At 44.8% G+C, this 20,276-nt stretch overlaps 1 protein-coding gene across 6 annotated transcripts in view; it reads right to left on the bottom strand.

Moving 5' to 3' along the window:
* Positions 1–20,276, bottom strand: part of LOC111980500 (glutamate receptor 4) — a 166,120-nt gene that overhangs the window by 74,515 nt on the left and 71,329 nt on the right. For all 6 annotated transcript variants that reach the window (XR_002879478.1, XR_002879479.1, XM_024011241.1 and 3 more), the window contains exon 3: positions 6,911–7,150. Coding sequence is in view for 4 of the 6 variants with exons in the window: in XM_024011241.1 (XP_023867009.1) it covers positions 6,911–7,150 (240 nt within the window). In the remaining 2 variants the exon portion in view is untranslated. The remainder of the gene's footprint in view (positions 1–6,910; positions 7,151–20,276) is intronic.

Genomic DNA, 20,276 nt, shown 5'->3' with positions numbered 1-20,276 from the left:
AGCATTCTGCCCTGTTCTGAATGAACTCCCTGGGTTAACCATCATGCTGTGGATGTTTGGTCAGGACGAGTCGTTTTTATGAATTTGTTCATTATGAGAGACTCATTACTAAGCACTTTCCCGGATAAAACACATTGTGGACGCTCCTCATAAGTGTGTATGAAAGAGTGAGAAACTCGTCGCTGTATACGCGTTTCATTACAATTCATGGCTTGAACTACAGCGCTGCATCGTGTGTGTCGCGGAGTGATCTTCAAGAAAACTGCAGAAAAAAAGATCAGGTAAACCGCGAGGCACACGGGCATCTCCCTCTCACACTCGCGCAACTGCCAAACGGAGCAGAGACCGCTGCTAAGCAGAGAGCGCAGATGCACTTGGCCAAATCAATTCCAGTAATTCATGAACTAATTATACATTTACTCTGACACGTCGCGACCCACCATTAACAAGCCCGCGACCCACTTTGGGTCGCAACCCATACTTTCAGAAAGGCTGCTCTAGACCAAGGGAGAATGATTCGCTGTGGACCCTGGTTGTGGCGTTGCTCATTAGTGGAACAGGAACCTCAGTACCTCTACCTAGAGGGAGAGAGTAAGAGTGAGAGAAAAAAACTCATTTCTATTAATACTACAGCGACGCTAGCGGCTTCCTGGAAAGACACTGCCGTCCATGGAGAATACCCGTTATCTCCGGTTCTCACTTTGATTGCATTCCAAATGGCACCCTAATCCCTTTATAGTCCACATCTTTTGGCCAGGCTCCATTTGCCTCCAACAAGGCTCTGGTCAATAGTAGTGCACTAAATAGGGAATATGGTGCCATTTGGAATAGATCCTTTCTTTTGTTTCATTACCCCCCAGCGTGGTTCCCTATTCCACTTCCCTGACAGGACACCTCCCTGCACCCGACATCGCTGCACTTGCCTATCGATTGGTAGATTTGGTCTGTAGCCCCAAGACATGCCCGTCCACCAGATAGCACAGACAACCATTATTTTAGGACAGCATCCATTCACACTTCTACTGTATGGGTTTCCACATAGAGCAGGGGTAATTGAGACAGATCAGAGTAGACAATGCAGGGTCTGGACCATAATTACCAATAATCTCCCATTCTAGACATTCTATTTCTAAGGACTGTAGTTGATGTCCTGAATACAAAGAGCCATAGATACACATTACACTGACACATTATTAATGACTAAATGCAGATCATGTACATCTTTGTAATATGTATGACCTTTGGAGCTAAACATATGAATGCTCACACTTACACCAAGACCTGTAAAGCAAAGCCTTTGCTGTGTGTTGGCCCCAGCTCCTAACATACTACTACTGTACAGTTACTGCAGCAGGCTGGGGTCCCACTTAGAGGTGGCACTTGTCACTGTGTTGTTATGTGTTAACAATAAAGACTACCGTTCCCATAATGCAACGCACCATGCACATAGTGATTGTTAGAATACCTTGCATAGCTACACACCAATGTAGTTAGCTAGCTCAATCATCTTGTTATTAAAAGTAGCTAAACCTACCAGCTTGTCAATTCATCAAGGAACAAACATAACATGGGGTGTTTCTCAATATGCATACTACCGTGCTCCGAGCACGCAATCTGGAGCCCTGGGAGGGTCGGAGCACGAGTCCAAATCAAAGTATGCGAAACGGATGCGTACTCCGCTTGTACACATTTCAAAGCTTGTATCGATGCAAGCTTCAATAAAAAAATATGGACAGAAATCTTTTTTGATTTATTTCATCTTTATTTAACCAGGTAGGCAAGTTGAGAACAAGTTCTCATTTACAATTGCGACCTGGCCAAGATAAAGCAAAGCAGTTCGACACATACAACAACACAGAGTTACACACGGAGTAAAACAAACATACAGTCATTAATACAGTAGAAAAATAAGTATATATACAATGTGAGCAAATGAGGTGAGATAAGGGAGGTAAAGGCAAAAAAAGACCATGGTGGCGAGGTAAATACAATATAGCAAGTAAAACCCTGGAATGGTAGATTTGCAGTGGAAGAATGTGCAAAGTAGAAATAGAAATAATGGGGTGCAAAGGAGCAAAATAAATAAATAAATACAGTAGGGGAAGAGGTAGAAGTTTGGGCTAAATTATAGATGGGCTATGTGCAGGTGCAGTAATCTGTGAGCTGCTCTGACAGCTGGTGCTTAAAGCTAGTGAGGGAGATAAGTGTTTCCAGTTTCAGAGATTTTTGTAGTTCGTTCCAGTCATTGGCAACAGAGAACTGGAAGGAGAGGCGGCCAAAGGAGGAATTGGCTTTGGGGGTGACCAGAGAGATATACCTGCTGGAGCGCCTGCTACAGGTGGGAGCTGCTATGGTGACCAGCGAGTTGAGATAAGGGGGGACTTTACCTAGCAGGGTCTTGTAGATGACCTGGAGCCAGTGGGTTTGGCGATGAGTATGAAGCGAGGGCCAGCCAATGAGAGCGTACAGTTCGCAGTGGTGGGTAGTACTGTATATGGGGCTTTGGTGAAAAAATGGATGGCACTGTGATAGACTGCATCCAATTTATTGAGTAGGGTATTGGAGGCTATTTTGTAAATGACATCGCCGAAGTCGAGGATCTGTAGGATGGTCAGTTTTTACGAGGGCAGCATGAGTGAAGGATGCTTTGTTGCGAAATAGGAAGCCGATTCTAGATTTAACTTTGGATTAGAGATGTTTGATGTGAATCTGGAAGGAGAGTTTACAGTCTAACCAGACACCTAGGTATTTGTAGTTGTCCACATATTCTAAGTCAGAACCGTCCAGAGTAGTGATGCTGGACGGGTGGGCAGGTGCAGGCAGCGATCGGTTGAAGAGCATGCATTTAGTTTTACTTGTATTTAAGAGCAGTTGGAGGCCACGGAAGGAGAGTTGTATGGCATTGAAGCTCGTCTGGAGGGTTGTTAACACAGTGTCCAAAGAAGGGCCAGAAGTATGCAGAATTGTGTCATCTGCGTAGAGGTGGATCAGAGACTCACCAGCAGCAAGAGCGACATCATTGATGTATACAGAGAAGAGAGTCGGCCCAAGAATTGAACCCTGTGGCAACCCCATAGAGACTGCCAGAGGCCTGGACAACAGGCCCTCCGATTTGACACACGGAACTCTGTCTGAGAAGTAGTTGGTGAACCAGGCGAGGCAATCATTTGAGAAACCAAGGCTATTGAGTCTGCCGATGAGGATGTGGCGATTGCCAGAGTCGAAAGCCTTGGCCAGGTCAATGAATATGGCTGTCGATGGCGGTTAAGATATCGTTTAGGACCTTGAGCGTGGCTGAGGTGCACCCATGACCAGCTCTGAAACCAGATTGCATAGCGGAGAAGGTGCGGTGGGATTCGAAATGGTCGGTAATCTGTTTGTTGACTTGGCTTTCGAAGACCTTAGAAAGGCAGGGTAGGATAGATATAGGTCTGTAGCAGTTTGGGTCAAGAGTGTCCCCCCCTTTGAAGAGGGGGATGACCGCAGCTGCTTTCCAATCTTTGGGAATCTCAGACGACACGAAAGAGAGGTTGAACAGGCTAGTAATAGGGGTTGCAACAATTTCGGTAGATAATTTTAGAAAGAAAGGGTCCAGATTGTCTAGCCCGGCTGATTTGTAGGGGTCCAGATTTTGCAGCTCTTTCCGAACATCAGCTGACCGGATTTGGGTGAAGGAGATATGGGGAAGGCTTGGGCGAGTTGCTGTGGGGGGTGCAGTGCTGTTGACTGGGGTAGAGGTAGCCAGGTGGAAAGCATGGCCAGCCGTAGAAAAATGCTTATTGAAATTCTCAATTATAGTGGATTTATCGGTGGTGACAGAGTTTCCTATCCTCAGTGCAGTGGGCAGCTGGGAGGAGGTGCTCTTATTCTCCATGGACTTTACAGTGTCCCAGAACTTTTTTGAGTTCGTGTTGCAGGAAGCAAATTTCTGTTTGAAAAAGCTAGCCTTGGCTTTTCTAACTGCCTGTGTATATTGGTTCCTAACTTCCCTGAAAAGTTGCATATTTGATGCTAATGCAGAACGCCACAGGATGTTTTTGTGTTGGTTAAGGGCAGTCAGGTCTGGAGAGAACCAAGGGCTAAATCTGTTCCTGGTTCTAAATTTCTTGAATGGGGCATGCTTATTTAAGATGGTGAGGAAGGCATTTAAAAAAAATAACCAGGCATCCTCTACTGACGGGATGAGGTCAATATCCTTCCAGGATACCCGGGCCAGGTCGATTAGAAAGGCCTGCTCGCTGAAGTGTTTCAGGGAGCGTTTGACAGTGATGAGTGGAGGTCGTTTGACCGCTGACCCATTACGGATGCAGGCAAGGAGGCAGTGATCGCTGAGATCTTGGTTCAAAACAGCAGAGGTGTATTTAGAGGGCATGTTGGTTAGGATGATATCTATGAGGGTGCACGTGTTTACGATTTTGGGGTGGTACCTGGTAGGTTCATTGATAATTTGTGTGAGATTGAGGGCATCAAGCTTAGATTGTAGGATGGTTGGGGTGTTAAGCATGTCCCAGTTTAGGTCACCTAGCAGCACGAGCTCTGAAGATAGATGGGGGGCAATCAGTTCACATATGGTGTCCAAAGCACAGCTGGGGGCAGAGGGTGGTCTATAGCAGGCGTCAACAGTGAGAGACTTGTTTTTAGAGAGGTGGATTTTTAAAAGTAGATGTTCAAATTGTTTGGGTACAGTCCTGGATAGTAGGACAGAACTCTGCAGGCTATCTCTGCAGTAGATTGCAATATGACGCAACCAAGTAAAAAAACAACACAACATTTATTGAAACCATTATTTGAGCTGAAGCAAGAGAAAATAAACTCCGACTTTGGCATGAAATGTCACCCATTCACATCTCATATGTTGCCTGACTACAATATTGCATCTTGAAAATGTTAATAAATACATTCTGTGTTCATTTTGGCATGTTTACCTGCCTACAATACCCACTGTAGTCTGTGTAGATTGCAAGCCCATAGTAAGTCAATAGGGTGAACTGGCTAACTACTACTGTTAGCTAACTAGCTTGCCACAAAAAAATTGTAGCTAACTACCCATGAAGAATTGACATCTACCTTGCATAACATTAGTTTTAGGTCATTTTTAAACTATCTGGTTAACTTGAATATTACAATTCATATATAGCTAGCTGATAGTTATGAAATAAAACTTTGTGCATATCTTGTTTTGTCTCTATTGCCATTGTTCTGGCTGGAAGAAGGTTCAGTGAATGGGTAAGTCCATAGTAAGGCAATAGGGTCAACTGGCTAGCTAGCTAGCCATTAAGAAGTGGTAGCTAGCTCCCCACAAAAAAATTGACATCTACCTGGCACAACATTAGTTTTAGGTCCTTTGGTCGTTTAACTAGTTTGACCATTACGATTCACATGTAGCTAGCTGATAATTATGAAGTTAAATGTTATGCTTTGTGTATATCTTGTTTCGTCTCTATTGTCATTGTCCTGGCTGGAAGAAAGTTCAGTGAATGGGAGGTGAGGCGTGTGTGAGGTAATACAGTAGGGGGAGTGCGAGTGCTTCTCAAATGTATTGTTTTATGCGCTCTCCATACTCTTGTCCTCACAAGAACGGACTCAAGAAAACGTCTTCGGAGAATGCACTCGGAGCAGGAGAGTGTGGAGTACGGTAGTATGCATATTGAGAAACACCCATGGTGTCAGAAGTGGGATTCAAACCCACGCCTCCAATGTAAGCAAAGGCACCTCATCCACTGACTCTTAGCCTCTCATTCCTATGTGACAACATAAGTGCTGTTATTCACTCTAAATCTCTAAGTCTATTATAACTCCCTTCTAATCAATATAAGCACAGCCTCCATTTCTCCTTCCAATGGCCCTTTACGGCGTGAGAATCTGAAAGAATTGGACCACTATAAGTAATATGGTTGTAACTTACCATGGCCTCTGAATTGCACCTATTCACTCTTTTCCGATTTACGAGTGCCTACGGGACAGAGACCTGCAACTCCCGGTGCCCTTGGTAAATCCGTCCCGCAAGTCAATTTAATGTGCGCCCTCCCCCCCCCCCCCGTTACGACATCAACATACACCTGTAACATGTAAATATTATTTCCATCTCTCCATTTACTATGTAAAGCACTTTGAGCTACTGGAAAAGCTTTGAGGCGCTATACATTGAGTGCACAAAACATTAGGAACAACTTCCTGATATTGAGTTGCACCCCCTCAGAACAGCCTCAATTCAGCAGGGCATGGACTCTACAAGGTGTTGAAAGCGTTCCACAGGGATGCTGGCACATGTTGACCCCAGTGCTTCAGTTGTGTCAAGTTGGCTGGATGTCCTTTGGGTGGTGGACCATTCTTGATACACACAGGAAACTGTTGAGCATGAAAACCCAGCAGGGTTGCAGTTCTTGACACACTTAAAAGCCACTTCCCCCCTTGTACACATATACACAATCCATGTCTCAATTGTCTCAAGGCTTAAAATTCCTTCTTTAACCTGTCTCCCCCCCCTTCATCTACACTGATTGAAGTGGATTTAACAGGTGACATCAGTAAGGGATCATAGCTTTCACCTGGATTCAATTGGTCAGTCTATGTCGGGGAATTTATATACTGTATATATTTTTTATTTTTTATACATTTTTTATTTAACCTTTATTTAACTTTATTTAACTACTAAGTCAGTTAAGAACAAATTCTTATTTACAATGATGGTGAAAAGAGCAGTGTTTGTACGGTTTTGTACAATCAGTGTATAAATCCAATAAATGATTAAGTACCATTACAACGACTTACCACACTGTCAGTGACAAACTAAAGGTCAATTCAGTAGTATGATGTAATCATACACAGTGGAGCGACTTCCTGATTGCATTAAGACTTAAAAAGGTACACGTCATCATATACATCATCACACACAAATGTAAGTACTCACCCCGGTCCGTATCATAGAGGAAGACAAACTTGTTCCAGTCGTAGTGGTCGAGCAGCGAGAGCAGCGCTCCGCGGATGGAGGGCCGGAGCTGCAGCGTGAACTGGCTCTCTCCCTCGGTGGGGAAGCTGGGCGTGATGAGGGAGATGTGCAGCGCCCCGCAGAACGACGTCAGCGTGTGCACCGAGCGCTTGTCGTACAGGCCAAAGATGGCGAATACGCCCCGCGAGTACTGCGAGCAGACTGTGGAGGAGGTATGGAAGGGGGGAAGAGAGAGAGAGAGAGAGAAAGAGAGATAAGTTAGTTACTGAATTCGTTTACTAAACATTTGAATCTCTTAAAGGGAGAAATGGTGCATGTAAGAATAGACCGCGAGTACAGAGAGCAGACAGTGGTAAAGAGAGAGAGACACATTGCAGATAGTTCACCAACCCATTCAAATCCCTACAAGAGAAGCCCTGTGTTGCCTATGGAATAACATCTACCCAAAACATCCACAAAATATCACATTTCCTCTAATGTTTCCATCTTAAAACATGATTTCTAGTTTAATGAGTCTCTCTAACTCCTTTTGTCACCTCTCTCTCTTTATCTGCTAATAAACCAGTGGGTATTGTGATAAGATGTGACCTGTAGGAGACAAACACCGGCTTTAATATGAAAAGCTATGTGTTATAAGTTTTTACATACACACTGCAGTTTCTGCTTAAGGCGACTTGGTGTCTCGAGCCCTGATGCTATAATTGCCTGTGCTTTGTGGTGTGGTGTGTGTGTGTGTGTGTGTGTGTGTGTGTGTGTGTGTGTGTGTGTGTGTGTGTGTGTGTGTGTGTGTGCTTAAAACACACACCATAATGAACGGTTATGCTGACTTCTTCGTGCACGGCGAGTGCCTAAATGAAAGAATGGCACATTGGTAAAAAGTGTGTTCAAAGCGTTTGAACTGTTCCATTATAAAGGGAACAGATAGACATGTTTTTTGTGTGGTTGTTTTATTGTTGCGACGCTGGGTTTGACAGCCTTATTTTTTCGTAGTGTTACAGTGTTGTTGGGAGTCCCTCTCTTTGCAGCATGTGAATGCCTAGGGCTGAAGAAGATATAGAGGAGAGGGAGAGAGCGACAGGGACAAAGTGAGATAGAAAGAGCGAGAGAGAAAACCCAGGCTTTGATGCCTGCTGAGTTTCTTCCTCCACTTGTTCTACAAACCATTAGACATAACAACGACGCGTAGATGTGTCAACACGCTAGAAGCGAACACGCTAAAACAAACCACTACTGTCTCGTAATTCTATGTAACTCTCATTCTCCATCTCTCCTGAAGCAGAGGGATTTGCACATCATCAAGGCTTTCATGTGCCAGTCATGTAGGAGAAATTGAGCACCCACATACACTGTGCCAGTGCGCTGTGTTACGTTGCATCATATTGTAGCCTAACACATCATCCTGTAACATTGTGTGTTGCGTCCAGTGGTGTAGTGGAGGGTAAACACACCTAAACGCCACATACAGTACCAGTCCAAAGTTTGGACACAGACTCATTCAACGGTTTTTCTTTATTTTTTTAAACTATTTTCTACATTGTAGAATAATTTCCAACAGTCTTGAAGGAGTTCCCATATATGCTGAGCACTTGTTGGCTGCTTTTCCTTCACTCTGCGGTCCAACTCATCCCAAACCATCTCACTTGGGTTGAGGTCGGGTGATTGTGGAGGCCAGGTCATCTGATGCAGCACTCCATCACTCTCCTTCTTGGTCAAATAGCCCTTACACAGCCTGGAGGTGTGCATTGTCCTGTTGAAAAACAAGTGATAGTCCCACTAAGCGCAAACCAGACGGCATGGCGTATCGCTGCAGAATGCTGTGGTTGTCACACCCTGATCTGTTTCACCTGTCTTTGTGAATGTCTCCATCCACCTCCAGGTGTCACTGGTTTTCCTCATTAGTCCCTGGGTATTTATTCCGGTGTTCCCTGTTTGTCTGTTGCCAGTTCGTCTCGTCTTGTCAAGTCAACCAGCGTGTGTTTCCGTGCTCCTGCCTTTTCTTATCTCTTTTGCCAATCTTCCCGGTTTTGACCCTTGCCTGCCTTGACTCTGAACCCGCCTGCCTGACCATACTGCCTGCCCTGACCTCGAGCCTGCCTGCCACTCTGTACCTCCTGAACTCTGACCTTATGATTTTTTGCCTGTCCACGACCATTCTCTTGCCTGCCCCTTGGATTATAATAAATATTAGAGACTCGAACCATCTGCCTCCCGTGTCTGCATCTGGGACTCGCCCTGTGCCCTTATAGTGGTAGCCATGCTGGTTAAGTGTGCCTTCAATTCGAAATAAATCACTGACAGTGTCACCAGCAAAGCACCCCCCACACCATCACACCTCCTCCTCCATGCTTCATGGTGGGAACCACACATGCTGAGATCATCCGTTCACCTACTCTGCATCTCACAAAGACACGGCGGTTGGAACCAAAAATCTCAAATTTCGACTCATCAGAACAAAGGACAGATTTCCACCTGTCTAAATGTCCATTGTTTGTGTTTCTTTGCCCAAGCAATTATCTTTTTCTTATTGGTGTCCTTTAGTAGTGGTTTCTTTGCAGCAATTAGACCATGAAGGCCTGATTCACGCAGTGTCCTCTGAACAGTTTATGTTGAGATGTGTCTGTTACTTGAACTCTGTGAAGCAGTTATTTGTGCTGCAATCTGAGGTGCAGTTAACTGTAATGAACTTATCCTCTGCAGCAGAGGTAACTCTGGGTCTTCCTTTCCTGTGGCGGTCCTCATGAGAGCCAGTTTCATCACAGCGCTTGATGATTTTGCGACTGCACTTGATGAAACTTTCAAAGTTCTTGGCATATTGACTGAACTTCATGTCTTAAAGTAATGATGGACTGTCGTTTCTCTTTGTTTATTCGAGCTGTTCTTGCCATAATATGGACTTGGTCTTTTTCCAAATAGGGCTATCTTCTGTATACCACTCCTACCTTGTAACAACACAACTGATTGGCTGAAACGCATTAAGAAGTAAAGAAAAAAACAGTCCAATTCGTGGCCACATGTCCAGCAGTGTCACACCCTGATCTGGTTCACCTGTCCTTGTGACTGTCTCCACCCCCTCCAGGTGTCACTTATTATACTGTACATATACTGTACATCATTCATCACGCTGTCTCTGTCTATTCTTTCATTCTCTCTGTCCCCTGCTCGCTCTCGCTCCCCCTCTTTCTCTGTCTTTCCCCCCTCTCTCTACAGTTAAATGTCTATAGTTATGTCTAAGCTGCAGTGACAAACATGTTGTTGCTGACTAACACAGGGCTCAGACTGTCCAGTTGTCCTGTCTCTCTCCCTCTTCCTCCATCTCACTCTCTATTTCTTCCTCTCCATCTCTCTCTCTCCCCCCTCTCTCCCCCGGAGATGAACAGAACCACTAACGAGCAGCCTGCTGTTATTTCCAATAAAAACAGACGAGCTACAATATCAACAACATCTCACACAACACACACAGCCACCATCGTATCATTATAGCAGAACTCCACGTGTGCGTCCCAAATGGCACCCTATTCTCTGGTCAAACGAAGCGAGACAAAGGGAATAGGGTGCCAATTGGGACACAACCCACATTGGCTATGGAGCGAGATGAGTGATATGCCTTTAGGTGGAGATAGATCTCTCTGTATTCCTGTGAGGGATATGCCTTTAGGTGGAGGTAGATCTCTCTGTATTCCTGTGAGGGATAATCAAATCAAATTTTAATAGTCACATACACATGGTTAACAGATGTTAATGCGAGTGTAGCGAAATGCTTGTGCTTCTAGTTCTGACCGTGCAGTAATATCTAACAAGTAATCTAACAATTTCACAACAACTACCTTATACACACAAGTGTAAAGGAATGAATAAGAATATGTACATATAAATATATGGATGAGCGATGGCCGAACGGCATAGGCAAGATGCAGTAGATGGTATAGAGTACAGTATATATATATATGAGATGAGTAACGTAGGGTATGTAAACATTATATAAAGTGGCATTGTTTAAAGTGACTAGTGATACATTTATTACATCCAATTTTGTATTATTAAAGTGGCTAGAGATTTGAGTCAGTATGTTGGCAGCAGCCACTCAATGTTAGTGATGGCTGTTTAACAGTGATGGCCTTGAAGCTGTTTTGTTGTTTTGAMCTTTGATGCACCTGTACTGACCTCAACTTCTGGATGATAGCGGGGTGAACAGGCAGTGGCTCGGGTGGTTGTTGTCCTTGATGATCTTTTTGGCCTTCCTGTGACATCGGGCGGTGTAGGTGTCCTGGAGGACAGGTAGTTTTCCCCCGGTGATGCATTGTGCAGACATCACTACCCTCTGGAGAGCCTTACGGTTGTGGGCAGAGCAGTTGCGGTACCGGGCGGTGATACAGCCCGACAGGATGATCTCGATTGTGCATCTGTGAACGTTTGTGAGTGTTTTTGGTGACAAGTCAAATTTATTCAGCCTCCTGAGCGCCTTCTTCACCACGCTGTCTGTGTGGGTGGACCATTTCAGTTTGTCCGTGATGTGTACGCCAAGGAACTTAAAACTTTCCAGAGTCAGGGTCTCGAGCTTAATGACGAGTTTGGAGGGTACTAAGGTGTTAAATGCTAAGCTGTAATCGATGAACAGCCTTTTTACATAGGTATTCCTCTTGTCCAGATGGGTTAGGGCAGTGTGCAGTGTGATTGCGATTGTGTCGTCTGTGGACCTATTGGGGCGGTATGCAAATTGGAGTGGGTCTAGGGTGTCAGGTAGGGTGGAGGTGATAAGATCCTTGACTAGTCTCTGTGCTACGGGACGATAGTCGTTTAGCTCAGTTACTTTAGCTTTCTTGGGAACAAGAACAATGGTGGCCCTCTTGAAGCATGTGGGAACAGCAGATTGGGATAGGTATTGATTGAATATGTCCGTAAACACACCAGCCAGCTTGTCTGCGCATGCTCTGAGGACGCTGCTAGGGATGCCGTCTGGGCCGGCAGCCTTGCAAGGGTTAACACATTTAAATGTTTTACTCACGTTGGCTGCGGTGAAGGAGAGCCCGCAGGTTTTGGTAGTTGGCCATGTCAGTGCCACTGTATTGTCCTCAAAGCGAGCAAAGAAGTTGTTTAGCTTGTCTGGGAGCAAGACATCGGTGTCCGCGACGTGGCTGGTTTTCTTTTTGTAGTCCGTGATTGACTGTAAACCCTGCCACATACCTCTCGTGTCTGAGCCATTGAATTGAGACTCTACTTTGTCTCTATACTGACGCTTAGCTTGTTTGGCGGAGGGAATAGCTACACTGTTTATATTCAGTCATGTTTCCAGTCGCCTTGCCATGATTAAAAGCAGTGGTTCGCGTTTTCAGTTTTGCACGAATGCTGCCATCAATCCACGGTTTCTGGTTGGGGAAGGTTTTAATAGTCACCATGGGTACAAAATCACCGATGCACTTGCTAATAAACTCGCTCACGGAATCAGCGTATACATCAATGTTGTTGTCTGAGGCTATCCGGAACATATCCCAGTCCACGTGATCGAAGCAATCTTGGAGTGTGGAATCAGATTGGTCGGACCAGCGTTGAACAGACCTGAGCACGGGCGTTTCCTGTTTTAGTTTCTGTCTATAGGCTGGGAGCAATCATAAGGCATACTGTCACGGCATTCAAGAGAAGAAGATGAGGACCAAGGTGCAGCGTCGTGCGTGTTCATATTTAATTTAATAGCAACCGCTAATAGCAACTAAATACGAAAATGACAAAATAATAACCGAAACAGTTCTGTCTGGTACAGATACGAAACAAAAAACAACTACCCACAAACCCAGATGGGAACAGGCTACCTAAGTATGGCTCCCAATCAGAGACAATGATTGACAGCTGCCTCTGATTGGGAACCCCACCAGGCCAAACACATAGAAACACAAAAACCTAGAAAAAGAACATAGACTGCCCACCCTAGTCACACCCTGGCCTAACCAAAATAGAGAATAAAAAGCCTCTCTATAGCCAGGGCGTGACACATACACCCCCGCCCTTCTTCTTACCAGAGAGATGTTTGTTTCTGTTGGCGCGATGCGTGAAGAAACAGGGCTGTACCGACTCTGATAACGTATCCCGAGTGAGCCATGTTTCCGTGAACCAGAGAATGTTACAATCTCTGATGTCTCTCTGGAAGGCAACCCTTGCTCGAATTTCGTCGACCTTGTTGTCAAGAGACTGGACATTGGCGAGTAGTATACTGGGGAGCGGTGAGCGATGTGCCCATCTACGGAGCCTGACCAGAAAACTGCTCCGTCTGCCTCTTCTGCGGCTCAGTTGTTTTGCGTCTCCTACTGGGATCCGATCCATTGTCCTTGGGTGGTGGTCCAAACAGAGGATCCGCTTCGGGAAAGTCATATTCCTGGTCGTAATGTTGGTAAGTTGACGTTGCTCTTATATCCAATAGTTCTTCCCGGCTGTATGTAATAAGACTTAAGATTTCCTGGGGTAACAGTGTAAGAAATAATACATAAAAAAACAAAATACTGCATAGTTTCCTAAGAATGCGACCATCTGTGTCGGCGCCATCCCTGCTCACCATCCCTGCTCCACCTAAAGGATATGCCTTTAGGTGGAGATGATCTCTGTATTCCTGTGAGTGATATGGTACCGTTGGATACCGTATAAACAGAGCTGTCTGTCCCTGTGGCCATTGGTTTATAACTAGACTGGGCTGCAATGAATTCAATGAAAGGAAGCCAGTTTGAAACATACACACACAGAGGGAGAAAGCACACAAACACACAGAACACACATACAAGAAGACCCTAAAAGGAGAGGACTGTGTGGAACACATTGAACAGGTAAGGCTCAATCTGCTTTCTGTTCTCCCACTTTCTCTATCTCTAGTGCTGTTTCTCTCCTTTTGTCTGCCCGGAGAAAAGGACAGACAGTGAATTGACTACACAGCCCAGACAAGCTCTGGAGAAAGAAAGAGGAAGAGGGGGGGAGAGGGGTGAGAAGGAGGGAAAGTGTCACAAAGCAGAGGGGGGTGTTTACAGCAATCAACTTCACCTTAGAGAGAAACACTAGCAATAACACACACTAGCGAGCACACACACACACACACACACACACACACACACACACACACACACACACACACACACACACACACACACACACACACACACACACACACACACACACACACACACACACACACACACACACACACACACACACACACACACACACACACACAGACTGACCTCATTAAAGGGGCTAAATCAAACCAACCCTGGGAGAGTATATAGTGGAGGCACTACACTCTACTCCACACTCTCCATTATACAGTACCAGTCAAAAGATTGAGAGCTTTGCACACCTTTTGCATTCTCTCAACCAGCTTCATGAGGTAGTCACCTGGAATGCATTACAATTAACAGGTGTGCCTTGTTAAAAGTTAATTTGTGGAATTTATTTCCTTCTTAATGAGTTTAAGCCAAACAGTTGTGTTGTGACAAGGTAGGGGTGGTATACAGAAGACCACCCTATTTGGTAAAGACTAAGTCCATATTATGTCAAGAACAGCTCAAATAAGCAAAGAGAAACGACAGTCCATTATTACTTTAAGACATGAAGGTCAGTCAATGCGGAACATTTCAAGAACATTGAAAGTTTCTTCAAGTGCAGTCGCAAAAACCATCAAGTGCCATGATGAAACTCGTACTGTATGTCTGTAGTTATATGTCTACGCTACAGTTATAAGTCTGTAGTTATGTCTAAACTGCAGTGGCATACATGTTGTTGCTGACTGACATACAGGGTTCGGGCTGTCCAGATTGAAAGGTCCATTTTGTACCGTCCCACACCAGCAGTGACCCTGAAACAGCATGCGCCAGCCTTCTAGTCCACTGCACAAACAGGTCAGCAGCCCCAGCCACAGCTAACACTGCACCTCACATAATCAATGGGCCCATGTGAGAGAGAGTGTGCAGTGTCTGTGCGTGCATGGGCGGGGTGGGGAGGGTGTGTGTGTGTGTGTGTGTGTGTGTGTGTGTGTGGTACACCCTGTCCAGGTTGATTGATCTCTGTTTTGGTGATATTGATGAATAGACTTTACTCCCATGTACAAATACACCCACCCACACAGCTGCATCACAATGAGTGAATCCCTCACTAAAACCAATGCACCAACTCAGTGGCCTTGTGGCTAGTTTGTCCACACTGAGATTGGAAGGTTGGGGTTTTGATCCCTGGTTGAGTCAGACTCCAAAAACGGTACTCAATGCCTCTGCTTGACACTCAGCATTAAAGAGATGGATTAGGGATAAGGTGCAGGACCTAATAGACTAGCATCCTGTCCAGTGGGTGTACTTGTATATCAAACTGCCTCACGCTACAGAATAAGGACATAGGCTCCTTCCCCATGGTCCGTTCTGGACAAGGCTTACTTACTTCACTTAAACCAATGCCACCAACACTTACATCCTAGCTGAATTGTATTGTTACCATGCTGCACACATTTCCACAGTGTTGTGTCCCACAGGTGTTGAGCACTACACCTAACACAACGTAGTTGCTGACTGCCTTGCAGCTACCAATTTATTCAAATTTATGATTTGACCACACAGCACAAGCCACCATCATTCACCACTCGTTTCAGACCGTATATACAGTGCCTTTCGGAAAGTATTCCGACGCCTTGACTTTTTCCACATTTCGTTACAGCCTTATTCTAAAATGGATTACATGTAGTTTTTTTTCGTCATCAATCTACACGCAATACCCCATAATGACAAAGCGAAAACAGGTCAAATCGATTTTTTCGCTAATTTATAAATAAAATAAACTGAAATATCACATTTACATAAGTATTCAGATCCTTTACTCACTACTTTGTTGAAGCACCTTTGGCAGCGATTACAGTATTGCGTCTTCTTGGGTATGACGCTACAAGCTTAGCACACCTGTATTTTGAGAGTTTCTCCCATTCTTCGCTGCAGATCCTCTCAATCTCAGGTTGGATGGGGAGCTTCGCTCCACAGCCATTTTCAGGTCTCTCCAGAGATGTTCGATTAGGTTCAAGTCCGAGCTCTGGCTGGGCCACTCCAGGAAATTCAGAGACTTGTCCCGAAGCCACACCTGCATTGTCTTGGCTGTGTGCTTACAATCGTTGTTCTGTTGGAAGGTGAACCATCGCCCCAGTCTGGATTAGGGTTAGAGGTCCTGAGCACTCTGGAGCAGGTTTTCATCAAGGATCTCTCTGCTCTGTTCATCTTTGCCTCAATCCTGGCTCGTCTCAAAGTCCCTGCCGCTGAAAAACATCCCCACAGCATGATGCTGCCACAACCATGCTTCACTGTAGGGATGGTGCCAGGTTTCCTCCAAACGTGACACTTGGCATTCAGGCCAAAGAGTTCAACTTTTTGGCAAACGCCAAGCAGGCTGTCATGTGCCTTTTACTGAGGAGTGGCTTCCGTTTGGCCACTCTACCATAAAGGTCTGATTTGGTGGAGTGCTGCAGAGATGGGAGAACCTTCCAGAAGAACAACCATCTACACAGATGAACTCTAGAGCTCTGTCAGAGTGACCATCGGGTTCTTGGTCACCTCCCTGACCAAGGCCCTTCTCCCCCGATGGCTCAGTTTGACCGGGAGGCCAGCTCTAGGAAGAGTCTTGGTGGTTCCAAACGTCTTCCATTTAAGAATGATGGAGGCCACTGTTCTTGGGGACCTTCACTGCTCCAAACATTTTTTGGTACCCTTCCCCAGATCTGTTCCTCGACACAATCCTTTCTCTGAGCTCTACGTACAATGCCTTTGACCTCATGGCTTGGTTTTTGCTCTGACATGCATTGTCAACTGTGGGACCTTATATAGACAGGTGTGCCTTTCCAAATCATGTCCAATCAATTGAATTCACCACAATCCAGTTGTAGAAATGTCTCAAGGATGATCAATGGAAACAGGATGCACATGAGCTCAATTTCGAGTCACATAGCAAAGGGTCTGAATACTTACGTAAATACATTTTATTTTTAATTTTTAATACATTTGCAAAAAATTCAAAAAACTGTTTTTGCTTTGTCATTATTGGGTATTGTGTGTAGATTGAGGATTAAAAAAAAACATTGTAGAATAAGGCTGTAACGTAGCAAAATGTGGAAAAACTCACGGGGTCTGAACACTTTCTGAAGGCACTGTATCTGATGGTTGTCTCACGTAACTCATACAGATATAGGATCATAATTTGACCAGTTTCTCACAGCAGGAAAATAATCCCTTGCGCGACAGAAAATGTATTATTGTGCGGATTATGGTTAATGGACATTTTTGTAGGGGTTGATACATTTTTAGGGCAAATCAAATCTGACCTTTAAAGTGGAAATTACAAGCCTTTAGAAGCCTTTTTAAACCTTGAATAAACTACAAGTTTGCATCAAATTAAGATTCTACATCTGTAGACAGGCAATACACCTTTACAAACTGGTTATAGGCCAACCTTTATCTTGTATCATGTGAGGTGGCCACTCAAAAAACAAAATGTCTTGTACAGTCCTTTCTTGTACACATCTCTATTTGGCCTATAAAAGCAACGTTTGATAGAGAGAGAGAGAGATAGGGAGACAGAGACGGAGACAGAGAGAGGGAGAGAGACCCACCCTCTTCAACATACATATCAATGAATTGGCGAGGGCACTAGAACAGTCGGCGTCACCGACTGCTAGAATCTGAAGTCAAATGTCTACTGTTTGCTGAGGATCTGGTGCTTCTGCCCTCAACCAAGGAGAGTCTACAGCAGAACCTACAGTTGAAGTCAGAAGTTTACATACACTTAGGTTGAAGTCATTAAAACTAGTTTTTCAACCACTCCACAAATGTCTTGTTAACAAACGATAGATTTGGCAAGTCGGTTAGGACATCTACTTTGTGCATGACACAAGTCATTTTTCCAACAATTGTTTACAGACAGATTATTTCACTTATAATTCACTGTATCACAATTCTAGTGGGCCAGAAGTTTACATACACTAAGTTGACAGTGCTTTTAAACAGCTTGGACAATTCCAGAAAAGGATGTCATGGCTTTAGAAGCTTCTGATAGGCTAATTGACATAATTTGAGTCTATTGGAGGTGTACCTGTGGATGTATTTCAAGGCCTACCTTCAAACTCAGTGCCTCTTTGCTTGACGTCATGGGAAAATCTAAAGAAATCAGCCAAGACCTTGTAATTGTAGACCTCCACAAGTCTCGTTCATCCTTGGAAGCAATTTCCAAATGCCTGAAGGTACCACATTCATCTGAACAAACAATAGTACGCAAGTATAAACACCATGGGACCACGCAGCCGTCATACCGCTCAGGAAGGAGATGCGTTCGATCTCCTACAAATAAATGTACTTTGGTGCGAAAAGTGCAAATCAATCCCAGAACAACAGCAACGGACCTTGTGAAGATGCTGGAGGAAACAGGTACAAAAGTATCTATATCCACAGTAAAACGAGTCCTATATCGACATAACCTGAAAGGCCGCTCAGCAAGGAAGAAGCCACTGCTCCAAAACCGCCATAAAACAGCGAGACTACCGTTTGCAACTGCACATGGGGACAACGATCGTACTCTTTGCAGAAATGTCCTCTGGTCTGATGAAACAAAAATAGAACTGTTTGGCCATAATGACCATTGTTATGTTTGGAAGAAAAAGGGGGAGGCTTGCAAGCCGAAGAACACCATCGCAACCATGAGGCACGGGGGTGGCAGCATCATGTTGTGGGGGTGCTTTGCTGCAGGAAGGACTGGTGCACTTCATAAAAGATATGGCATCAGGAGGAAGGGAAAATTATGTGGATATATTGAAGCAACATCTCAAGACATCAGTTAGGAAGTTAAAGCTTGGTCGCAAATGAGTCTTCCAAATGGACAATGACAATGACCCCAAGCATACTTCCAAAATGGCTTAAGGACAACAAAGTCAAGGTATTGGAGTGGCCATCGCAAAGCCCTGACCTCAATCCCATAGAGCACATATGTCAGAGTCAAGGCCCGCGGGCCACATCCGGCCCGCGAGAAGGTTTTTTACGGCCCCTGGGATGATCTTGATTTATTATTAGAACCGGCCCGCAGACCGCAGCAAGCCYGCAGCCCGCAGATCTTTTACACGCACCAATACTACATTTCCCACAATGCAACGGTGACGCACCGAGCAGTAGGCTGCTTCATTTCAATATTTATTGGCACAGCAGTCGTCAGCATCACAGTAAAATTAACTTTCAGATACCCATCAAAAATGGCAAAACGGAAGGTGGACACTGAGAACCGGGGGTTTCAAACAAGGTGGGAGTCGGAGTATATGTTCACGGAGGTAGAAGGACGGTAGCTGCGTAAACCTTGTGTCTTCGTGCTGTTTGGGAAAGTGTGGGCGGTACTAGGAAAAGAGTATAAATCTGGAAGACGAATTAATGAATACGAACACGCGGACAAAAGACAAGAATATGGACATGGAACAAAGGCTCCAAAAAGGCAGAGGAGATTAAAACGAGGCCTCAAATCTCGACAGGGCTCTGTTCGATAGCCAAATCACCAAAGGCCAAGGTGGCTGCTGTCAAGGCCAGTTTTATTTTGGCAGAAAGAGATTCGCCTAAAATAGCGCCGGCTAGTTTAACAGGAGGGGGATTTCATCAAAACCTGCCATGTTATTAAAGTTGTGACGAAGTTTGCCCAGAAAAGGCAATCTCTTCTTTACAATGTGAGTCTGGAGCAGAAACACCATTGCCGAGAAGTAGACCAGTTGTCCATCAATCTAAAAGACAGCTTGGAAAAAGGGAAAAGATTTTCATTGCATATTCCTTGGGCTTGTGAATGAGAGCACCGACATTTCTTATCTGACATTGCCTCTAGTCTGTAAATTTCATCCGCGGAGTGGGACTTCCAGCCTTAAGCGTGACAGAGGAGTTTTTTGGCTTTACGTCTATGCATGGCACCAACTACGGGGCTATGATTTTGTATGAAGAGGTGTCAAGATGATGTAAAATGAAGACATGGAGCTGCCTTGGGGAAAAACTCGTGGGTTTGACAACTCGACGGAGCACCTGCATGATGTTGGACACAGGAGCGGACTGTCGAAGATTACGGGAAAAGATGCAAGAGGAAAACGCGACAGGCTGAGCTGACAGCTTATCATTGTACATTACACAGGAAGCGTTGTGTGCGGTTAAGCGCTTGAAAATGAGCATGTAATGAGCATACAAACGACGCACAGTTAAGCTTTATCAAGCCAAAGGTTTGAATGCACCAGCCAGTTAAGCAATTGTTCTGAACGGATAGATAACGGAGCATTTGGGTTGATTGGCCTTATCAACACAGAGGTGCGATGGCTAAG

Source organism: Salvelinus sp. IW2-2015, linkage group LG20 (genome assembly GCF_002910315.2).
Source record: "Salvelinus sp. IW2-2015 linkage group LG20, ASM291031v2, whole genome shotgun sequence".
Taxonomy (NCBI): domain Eukaryota; kingdom Metazoa; phylum Chordata; class Actinopteri; order Salmoniformes; family Salmonidae; genus Salvelinus; species Salvelinus sp. IW2-2015.
Note: the sequence above shows the minus strand (reverse complement) of the source record. Positions and strands in the feature narration are given on the sequence as shown.